Raw genomic sequence first — 11,400 nt, forward strand, 5'->3', positions numbered from 1 at the left:
TTCGGATTTGTGATAGAAGCTGTACCCAACAGTCTCCTTTGGATATCCTATGAAGACACATTTCTTCGATTTGGGTTCGAGCTTATCAGGTTGAAGCTTTTTCACATAAGCATCACAGCCCCAAACTTTAAGAAACGACAACTTGGGTTTCTTGCCAAACCACAATTCATATGGTGTCGTCTCAACAGATTTAGATGGTGTCCTTGTCGGTGTCAAAACCGGCGGATCTCGGGTAGGGGGTCCCGAACTGTGCGTCTAGGATCGATGGTAACAGGAGACGGGGGACACAATGTTTACCCAGGTTCGGGCCCTCTCGATGCAGGTAATACCCTTCTTCTTGCTTGATTGATCTTGATGATATGAGTATTACAAGAGTTGATCTACCACGAGATCGTAGAGGCTAAACCCTAGAAGCTAGCCTATGATTATGATTGTTGTATATATCTATCGACTAGCCTGGCCTCAGTTTATATAATGCACCAGAGGCCTAGGATAACAAGAGTCCTAGCCGAATACGCCGATGGGGAGAAGTCCTTGTCTTGATCGCCAAGTCTTGTGGAATCTTCCTTGTATGCGGCAGCTGTCCGAACTGGCCCATGAGTATACGGCCATGGGGGTCCTCGGCCCAATCTAATAGATCGGGAGATGACGTGGTGATTACCCCCTAGTCCAGGACACCGTCAGTAGCCCCCTGAACCGGTCTTCAAGTTAGGGATGCTCCTCGATTCTTCCTAACTGTTCTTCATCTTCGGTCGTCGGTCTTGAAAACTGGTTCAACAAAGCTTCTCATCTTCGATCTTGAGGATCGCCAAAGTGCATCCGAAGAGTTTACACGCCGGGTATCCGAGGAGCCCCTTTAAGTTTCCGGCCTTTATCAATGCCTTGTTATTTTTATGCCACACCTCGGGTTTTGAAGTTGTTCCCAGGAGGCACTGTCCTCTTGTGTCCGAGCTCCAACGCCGGACTGCATTCGAGGTATCTTTTGCAGCCGAGCACCAATGCGGGACTACTTCCGAGCTCCAACGCCGAAATGTATCCGAGATCCAACGCGGGACTATTCCAAGATGTCATAGATCATCTCGGTCCAAAAAAGTTGAAGGAGTTTAGCCGAGCTTAATGCCGGAAATGCCCTCTATGGAGCTAGCCACTAGCGCCCGAGCTTTATGCCGGACTGCTTCCAAGGTGGTGAACCACCCCAACCGCGGGCTAATTTTTTGCGAATATTTTTAACTGGTGCAGTTTATTCTCTGCCGATGTATATCTAGTAGCCCTCAAGGTGTGTATCAGTCTAAAACCCGAGATGCACCTGAAGGTAAGCATAAAACTGATGTTCCCAGTAGTGTTGGAAATATGCCCTAGAGGCAATAATAAAATGGTTATTATTATATTTCCTTGTTCATGATAATTGTCTATTGTTCATGCTATAATTGTGTTATCCAGAAATCGTAATACATGTGTGAATATATAGACCATAACATGTCCCTAGTGAGCCTCTAGTTGACTAGCTCGTTGATCAACAGATAGTCATGGTTTCCTGACTATGGACATTAGATGTTATTGATAACGGGATCACATCATTAGAAGAATGATGTGATGGACAAACCCAATCTTAAGCATAGCACACGATCGTGTAGTTCATCTGCTAGAGCTTTTCTAATGTCAAGTATCTTTTCCTTAGACCATGAGATTGTGCAACTCCCGGATACTGTTTTATGGTCATGCCCCGCTGGTTAATGGTTTATTCTTATTTAATCTCGAACGTGATGTTACACACATTCATAGTGTGAATGCCAAAAGATGTAAGGTTGATAATGATAGTCCCACATACTTGTGGCACTGCCGCCTTGGTCACATTGGTGTCAAACGCATGAAGAAACTCCATGCAGATGGACTTTTGGAGTCTCTTGATTATGAATCATTTGACACATGCGAACCATGCCTCATGGGTAAAATGACCAAGACTCCGTTCTCCGGAACAATGGAGCGAGCAACCAACTTATTGGAAATCATACATACTGATGTGTGTGGTCCAATGAGCGTTGAGGCTCGCGGTGGCTATCGTTATGTCCTCACCCTCACTGATGACTTAAGTAGATATGGGTATGTCTACTTAATGAAACACAAGTCTGAGACCTTTGAAAAGTTCAAGGAATTTCAGAGTGAGGTTGAGAATCAACGTGACAGGAAAATCAAGTTCTTACGATCAGATCGGGGAGAATATTTGAGTCACGAATTTGGCACGCACTTAAGGAAATGTGGAATAGTTTCACAACTCACGCCGCCTAGAACACCACAACGTAATGGTGTGTCCGAATGTCGTAATCGCACCCTATTGGATATGGTATAATCTATGAGGTCTCTTACCGATCTACCGCTATCATTTTGGGGTTATGCTATAGAGACTGCCGCATTCACTTTAAATAGGACTCCGTCGAAATCCGTTGAGACGACACCGTATGAATTGTGGTTTGGCAAGAAACCTAAGTTGTCGTTTCTGAAAGTTTGGGGAAGCGATGCTTATGTAAAGAAACTTCAACCTGAAAAGCTCGAACCCAAATTAGAAAAATGCGTCTTCATAGGATACCCTAAAGAAACTATTGGGTATACCTTCTATCTTAGATCCGAAGGCAAGACCTTTGTTGCCAAGAATAGATCCTTTCTAGAGAAAGAGTTTCTCTCAAAAGAAGTAAGTGGGAGAAAAGTAGAACTTGATGCAGTATTGCCTCTTGAACTGGAGAGTGGCATAGCTCAAGAAATTGTTCCTGAGGTGTCTGCACCGACTAGGGAGGAAGTTAATGATGATGATCATGAAACTTCAGATCAAGTTGCTACTGAACTTCGAAGGTCCACAAGGACACGTTCCGCGCCAGAGTGGTACAGCAATCCCGTCCTGGAAATCATGTTGTTAGACAATGGTGAACCTTCAAACTATGAAGAAGCGATGGCGGGCCCAGATTCTGACAAATGGCTGGAAGCATGAAATCCGAGATAGGATCCATGTATGAAAACGAAGTATGGACTTTGAATGACTTGCCTGATGATCGGCGAGCCATAGAAAATAAATGGATCTTTAAGAAGAAGACAGACGCGGATGGTAATGTGACCATCTATAAAGCTGGGCTTGTCGCTAAGGGTTATCGACAAGTTCAAGGGGTTGAACTACGATGAGACTTTCTCACCCGTAGCGAAGCTGAAGTCCGTCCGAATCATGTTAGCAATTGCCGCATTCTATGATTATGAGATATGGCAAATGGATGTCAAAACGGCATTCCTTAATGGTTTCCTTAAGGAAGAATTGTATATGATGCAGCCGGAAGGTTTTGTCGATCCTAAGAATGCTGACAAGGTGTGCAAGCTCCAACGCTCGATCTATGGGCTGGTGCAAGCCTCTCGGAGTTGGAACATTCGATTTGATGAGATGATCAAAGCGTTTGGGTTTACGCAGACTTATGGAGAAGCCTGTGTTTACAAGAAAGTGAGTGGGAGCTCTGTAGCATTTCTCATATTATATGTGGATGACATACTATTGATGGGAAATGATATAGAATTCTTGGAAAGCATAAAGGCCTACTTGAACAAGTGTTTTTCAATGAAGGACCTTGGAGAAGCTGCTTATATATTAGGCATCAAGATCTATAGAGATAGATCGAGACGCCTCATTGGTCTTTCACAAAGTACGTACCTTGACAAGATATTGAAGAAGTTCAATATGGATCAGTCCAAGAAGGGGTTCTTGCCTGTATTGCAAGGTATGAGATTGAGCACGGCTCAATGCCCGACCACGGCAGAAGATAGAGAAAAGATGAGTGTCGTCCCCTATGCCTCGGCCATAGGGTCTATCATGTATGCCATGCTGTGTACCAGACCTGATGTAAACCTTGCCGTAAGTTTGGTAGGAAGGTACCAAAGTAATCCCGGCATGGAACACTGGACAGCGGTCAAGAATATCCTGAAGTACCTGAAAAGGACTAAGGATATGTTTCTCGTTTATGGAGGTGACGAAGAGCTCGTCGTAAAGGGTTACGTCGATGCTAGCTTCGACACAGATCTAGATGACTCTAAGTCACAAACCGGATACGTGTATATTTTGAATGGTGGGGCAGTCAGCTGGTGCAGTTGCAAGCAAAGCGTCGTGGCGGGATCTACATGTGAAGCGGAGTACATGGCAGCCTCGGAGGCAGCACAAGAAGCAATCTGGTGAAGGAGTTCATTACCGACCTAGGATACCCAATGCGTCGGGCCAGATGACTCTCTTCTGTGACAACACTGGAGCTATTGCCCTTGCCAAGGAGCCCAGGTTTCACAGGAAGACCAGGCATATCAAGCGTCGCTTCAACTCCATTCGTGAATGTTCAAAATGGAGACATAGATATTTGTAAAGTACAACGGACCTGAATGTCGCAGATCCGTTGACTAAACCTCTTCCTAGAGCAAAAACATGATCAACACCAGAACTCTATGGGTGTTCGATTCATCACAATGTAACTAGATTATTGACTCTAGTGCAAGTGGGAGACTGTTGGAAATATGCCCTAGAGGCAATAATAAAATGGTTATTATTATATTTCCTTGTTCATGATAATTGTCTATTGTTCATGCTATAATTGTGTTATCCGGAAATCGTAAGAATATATAGACCACAACATGTCCCTAGTGAGCCTCTAGTTGACTAGCTCGTTGATCAACAGATAGTCATGGTTTCCTGACTATGGACATTAGATGTCATTGATAACGGGATCACATCATTAGAAGAATGATGTGATGGACAAGACCCAATCTTAAGCATAGCACAAGATCGTGTAGTTCGTCTGCTAGAGCTTTTCTAATGTCAAGTATCTTTTCCTTAGACCATGAGATTGTGCAACTCCCGGATACTGTAGGAATACTTTGGGTGTGCCAAACGTCACAACGTAACTGGGTGACTATAAAGGTGCACTACGGGTATCTCCGAAAGTGTCTGTTGGGTTGGCACGAATCGAGACTGGGATTTGTCACTCCGTATGACGGAGAGGTATCTCTGGGCCCACTCGGTAAGACATCATCGTAATGAGCTCAATGTGACTAAGGGTTGGTCAAGGGATGATGTGTTACGGAACGAGTAAAGTGACTTGCCGGTAACGAGATTGAACGAGGTATTGGAATACCGACGATCGAATCTCGGGAGAGTAACGTACCGATTGACAAAGGGAATTGAATACAAGATTGATTGAATCCTCGACATCATGGTTCATCCGATGAGATCATCATGGAATATGTGGGAGCCAACATGGGTATCCAGATCCCGCTGTTGGTTATTGGCCGGAGAGTTGTCTCGGTCATGTCTGCATGGTTCCCGAACCCGTAGGGTCTACACACTTAAGGTTCGATGACGCTAGGGTTGTAGAGATATTAGTATGCGGTAACCTGAAAGTTTTTCAGAGTCCCGGATGAGATCCTGGACGTCACAATGAGTTCCGGAATGGTCCGGAGGTAAAGATTTATATATAGGAAGTCCAGTTTTGGCCACTGGGAAAGTTTCGGGGGTCACCGGTATTGTGCCGGGACCACCGGAAGGGTCCCGGGGGTCCACCGGGTGGGGCCACCTACCCCGAAGGGCCTCATGGGCTGAAGTGGGAAGGGATCCAGCCCCTGGTGGGCTGGTGCGCCCCCTTGGGCCTCCCTTGGGCCTAGGGATGGAAACCCTAAGGGGGTGGGGGCGCCTCCACCTGCCTTGGGGGCCAAGCCACCCCTAGGCCGCCGCCCCCTCCCCTTAGATGGGATCTGTAGGGGCCGGCGCCCCCAGGCCCCCCTATATATAGTGGAGGGGAGGGAGGGCATCCGCACCCAACTCCCTGGCACCTCCCTCCCTCCCGTGACACCTCCTCCTCCCCGCTTGCGCTTGGCGAAGCCCTGCCGGGATCCCGCTACTTCCACCACCACGCCGTCGTGCTGCTGGATCTCCATCAACCTCTCCTTCCCTTGCTGGATCAAGAAGGAGGAGACGTCTCTCCCAACCGTACGTGTGTTGAACGAGGAGGTGCTGTCCGTTCGGCACTCAGTCATCGGTGATTTGGATCACGACGAGTACGACTCCATCAACCCCGTTCTCTTGAACGCTTCCGCTCGTGATCTACAAGGGTATGTAGATGCACTCCCCTCTCCCTCATTGCTAGATGACTCCATAGATTGATCTTGGTGATGCGTAGAAAATTTTAAAATTCTGCTACGTTCCCCAACAAGTAGCCCGTGAGACTCAGGTCGGTGTGTGAAATCGGCCTGAGGATCAACTCCTAGCTCGGCAACATATATAGGAATAAAAATGCAGTGTAATATATTAGAGATAATAGTGATCGGCAAACGGGCCCCTGAGAGAGGTGATAACCCACAAGTATAGGGGATCACAACAGTTTTCGAGGGTAAAGTATTCAACCCAAATTTATTGATTCGACACAAGGGGAGTCAAAGAATACTCTCAAGTATTAGCAGCCGAGTTGTCAATTCAACCACACCTGGAAACTTAATATCTGCAGCAAAGTGTTTAGTAGCAAAGTAATATGATAGTAGTGGTAATGGTAGCAAAAGGTAACAGAAATAAAAGTAATGTCTTTGGTATTTTGTAGTGATGATAGCAATAGCAACGGGAAAGTAAATAAGCGAAGAACAATATATGGAAAGCTCGTAGGCAATGGATCAGTGATGGAGAATTATGTTGGATGCGGTTCATCATGTAACAGTCATAACCTAGGGTGACACAGAACTAGCTCCAGTTCATTGATATAATGTAGGCATGTATTCCGAATATAGTCATACGTGCTTATGGAAAAGAACTTGCATGACATCTTTTGTCCTACCCTCCCGTGGCAGCGGGGTCCTTACGGAAACTAAGGGATATTAAGGCCTCCTTTTAATAGAGTACTGGAACAAAGCATTAACACATAGTGAATACATCAACTCCTCAAACTACGGTCATCACCGGTAAGTATCCCGATTATTGTCACTTCGGGGTTAACGGATCATAAAACATAATAGGTGACTATAGACTTGCAAGATAGGATCAAGAACACTCATATATTGATGAAAACATAATAGGTTCAGATCTGAAATCATGGCACTCGGGCCCTAGTGACAAGCATTAAGCATAGCAAAGTCATATCAACATCAATCTCAGAACATAGTGGATACTAGGGATCAAACCCTAACAAAACTAACTCGATTACATGATAGATCCCATCCAACCCATCACCGTCCAGCAAGACTACGATGGAATTACTCACGCACGACGGTGATCATCATGAAATTGGTGATGGAGGATGGTTGATGATGACGATGGCGACGGATTCCCCTCTCCGGAGCCCCGAACGAACTCCAGATCATCCCTCCCGAGAGGTTTTAGGGCTTGGCGGCGGCTCCGTATCGTAAAACGCAATGAATTCTTCTCTCTGGTTTTTTCTCCCCGAAACACAATATATAGAGTTGGAGTTGGAGTCGGAGAGGCACCAGGGGGCCCATGAGGTAGGGGGCGCGCCCTATGGGGGCAGGTGCGCCCCCACCCTCGTGGAGAGGTGGTGGGCCCCCTGGCCTTCATCTTTTGCAGGTATTTTTTATATTTTTCAAAAAGTTGCTCCGTGAAGTTTTAGGTCATTCCGAGAACGTTTGTTTCTGCACATAAATAACACCATGGTAATTCTGCTGAAAACAACATCAGTCCGGGTTAGTTCCATTCAAATCATGCAAGTTAGAGTCCAAAACAAGGGCAAAAGTGTTTGGAAAAGTAGATATGTTGGAGACGTATCAAGAGGGTCGTGAGAAGTCGCTGTGATATATTAGCTTGATGCCAGATAGGTCCAGATGGTACTTATTGTTGTCCAAAGACGCGCTTTCCCATAGTTTGATCAAGCCGAACACTGAGCCCTTTGAATTTTCTGCATTGAATAGGCAATGTAGTAGCCCCCGAGACACTGGTCGGGTGGCAACACCAGATCAGGGGATCGATGTGCCCCTTTAATATTTGTAAATAATGAGCGCAAAGCCCAGTAGCCCCCGAGCCTTAATGTGGGCACGGGTGGCTGGATTAAGGATCGATATCCAGAGTAAAATCACAGTTTATGTGTAATGATTCTATGTATCCAAGTACTTTACATCATTATTTTGACTCCATTGCAACCGTTATCAGTTGAAAGTGGCCCATCGTCGGACTCTACCCCTTAGATACTACGCAGGGTGTTTCCGCAATAACAAAACAACCCTTAGCTGACGTCTCGATGCCCGAAGGCGGTTGTGTTAGCGGAAACGAGGCAATCAGATATGCGGGGTTTATAACTTTCGCTTAGTCATAGGAGCTTTAAACTAGGGAAGCTAGCTATGAGCCCTCGGTTAGTGTTCGGCGACATCCGAGGTCAAGCCGTAAACACTTCGACCAATGTTATGAACGGCCCGTCATTTAACATAGTCATCGGATCGCTGACCAGTTTACGCCTATTGTGACAGTCAGTTTTCGGCTTTCTCCACTGAGGTGCTTAACCATGCGAGCTGGAAGCACAATCGCAGTGGTTCTCCCTTTGCACACCTAGCCGAACAAAGCGGAATGTAGGAGGCAATCACAGGAGCCGGGCAACCCAACTATTGACCGAAGACACAATTCGAAACCGATGCATATATGGCAATATCCGAGAGTGTTTTTGCCGAATCTCTAAAGGTGTCCAGCGTTGCACTACGAGACTAATGCTGGAAACACACAAATAGTTTTAAAGTGCCATAGGCTTGGAAAACCAAAAAATGTCAGTGAAAACCTGACGTCCGAATAAGATCAAGTGTTCGGTGCCAATCTGAAAATTGGACTTTAGAAAAAAAAAGTGCTTCTGTCGTGCTTTAACATGACACATCCTATCTCAAGACTTCAAGCGGGCTAGCCTACGGCTTCAACCTCCTATCCCGAAGGCAGAGTACTTCTCATTAGGCCAGTTTAGCAAACTAAACTCTAGCAGCTTTGAGAGAGAAATTAGGCTCCCCGGCCAGTGACCACACACTCGTGTCGAAAAAGGGAGTGGTAAATAATAATAATAATAAAACTTTGCAACGACTAAGAAGAAGAACACTTATTATAAAACGGCTCATATAAATTTAAGAGCCCCCAAATGACTTGGGTAAAAGAATTTTATGTATAATGATCCTATGTACTGAAGTACTTGTATCATATTTGTGTTCACCCGAACTTTAAACGCGTCTTAACCGACCGTCGGCTTCTCCCTCTTTGGTCAAGGGTCGAAGAGTGTTATGTACTCCACCTGTCGAGAATATCGATGGTGTTTCCGATAACCAGGCAATCATGCCATAAGGCTGTAACAGACAAAGCGCGCTCAGGGAACTTATGTTATATTATTGACGAAGTGTAAGAAGCATCTTCGAAGAAAATAGTACCCCCACCGATACCTTTCTTCGGTTGCTCATTGCTACTATGAGACTTGTGCAATAGATTTTTTGTACTCATGAGTTCCGTTGTGTGCCGACCATGATTGAAAACAATAAGAGCGCTAGCTTTCGGCTTCACCCAGTATGAGGTACTAACTCGGATGACCCGGTAGTAACAATCGCAGAGGTGCTCCCTTTACTCCCTAGACGAACAATCGGGAACGTAGGGGTAAGCACAGGAGCCAGGCAACCCAGCTTGCGAAACGCTTAAGTCAACATGGTGCATATTGTGGCGTAATACACGAACAAGGAATGAAGCCGTACAAGTGTAATCATTTGCAAGAGGAAAGGCTTCATAAAGGAAGCCCCCAAGTAAACGGGGTATTTGAATTTGTGTGTCACAAACAAAGTTTTAACAAGGAAATTTTTTACAAGCAACTTTTTTCCAAAAAAGTATAATGCTTGGTCAAACCGAACACAAGTTAAAAATTTAAAACTTTGAGCATGAAGGCAACTTAGCTGGTTAATGTTTTTGGTATTGATAACGCGGTCCGAGCTTGATGCGAGACAAGGTTCCATCCCGCAAGCCGGTCCCGTGATGGCGGAGCAAAGAGCTCGGCACTCCGAAGTGGTGACATAGCACGGTCAATGTAGGCCGGCAGAGTGATGCCGAAGTCCCCGGCATGGGGTAATGAAGTGTTGACGAAGCCCCCCATCCAGCCGAGGTGACGTGGTATGTCAATACGCCGAGTTGACGATACTGCCCAACCCGGATCATTTTCCTGTGCACAAAAATAGTGCAAACCGGAGATAGTAGTAATAATAATTTTAAAAAAAATCATTGCATAATAAATAATTTATGCAAAGTGAGTAATAAAAGAAATATGGCCTGGCGCCGAAGTCAATGTCAATGCAAGGTGTCGGCGTGATGCGGTAAAGGCGTGGTAAAGCCTGAATTCACAGGTCGGTCCGAGTTCCAGATGCGGCGTTCGCCGGACCATGTACGGAAACTGACCGAACCACCATGCGACCGTCGTTAATGCAGCCATCATTTGATAGACCTGTGTACATATGATGGACAAACCAGAGTAATAATTCCTTGGAAAAAATGAACCCAAACAAGCAAAAAATACTAGGATTAATAGCACCTGGTTTGTTTGTTGTAGCAATCCGAAGAAAGGTGATTCCCAAAATTGGGACTCGATCCGCACACCCATTACCTGATGGGCGATAAAGCGACGGCATGGCGATGTTGGCAAAGGTTGGCTCGCCGAGGCAAAGTCCTCGGTCCAGCTAACGTGACGGAGCTGGTCGGCTAGTGACGCCGAAGTCTCTGGAGTAGGTTGATGAAGAGATGGCGAAGCCCCCGGTCCAGCCGAGATGTCGAAGCCTCAATGTCAGCCGATGAGTCAAAGTAGGTCGGCGTGATGGACACCGGCTTGAAGAAGCAATAGTGCGGTCCTGCCGATGCAGGTCGTGACGTGGTCAATGTCGGCTTGATGAAGTGACCGTGCGGCGATGCCGGTGTGCCCACTCCGTGTAATCCGTGGGGCAGCGATGTTGGTGATGATTTATCATTCGCGATGCCGAACTCTTGTTCGGCTTGCCGAGATGATGATCCGAAGAAGTTGAGCTCGGTTCAACAAAGTGACGACGTGTCTAGGGCAGGTCGGCAGCCTTGGAGCAATATTGCCGGACTGGTTTGACACCAGCATGATGATGAAGATGACCTCAGGGGAGTCTTATAATTTTACAGGCACGTGTTTAAAAACGACGCACAATACCCTAGAAGAGAATTCCTCTAAAAAGGTTGTCCAATATCACGTTCATAAAGAAACATGAATTCGGGTCGGATTCGTATTCGCGCAGAAAACAAATCCGAAAATTGGTCCACTCATCAGAAGGTTCCCGAAGTTTGAACCGTCGGATCGAGCTGAAATTTGGAGGGATGGTAGATATGGGAATTCCTCTGTAGATGAACGGTTGGATCTTCCAAAGGACCTCCGAGCTGGG

The 11,400-nt window shown here is 46.1% G+C and overlaps 1 protein-coding gene across 1 annotated transcript in view; it reads right to left on the minus strand.

Moving 5' to 3' along the window:
* Positions 1–9,233: 9,233 nt before the first annotated feature.
* LOC125547057 (tyrosine/DOPA decarboxylase 2-like) overlaps positions 9,234–11,400 on the minus strand; it is a 4,193-nt gene continuing 2,026 nt past the window's right edge. The window contains exon 2 of the mRNA XM_048711090.1: positions 9,234–9,263. Within this exon, the coding sequence (XP_048567047.1) occupies positions 9,234–9,263 (30 nt within the window). The remainder of the gene's footprint in view (positions 9,264–11,400) is intronic.

The sequence above is a fragment of the Triticum urartu genome, chromosome 3, assembly GCF_003073215.2.
Source record: "Triticum urartu cultivar G1812 chromosome 3, Tu2.1, whole genome shotgun sequence".
Taxonomy (NCBI): domain Eukaryota; kingdom Viridiplantae; phylum Streptophyta; class Magnoliopsida; order Poales; family Poaceae; genus Triticum; species Triticum urartu.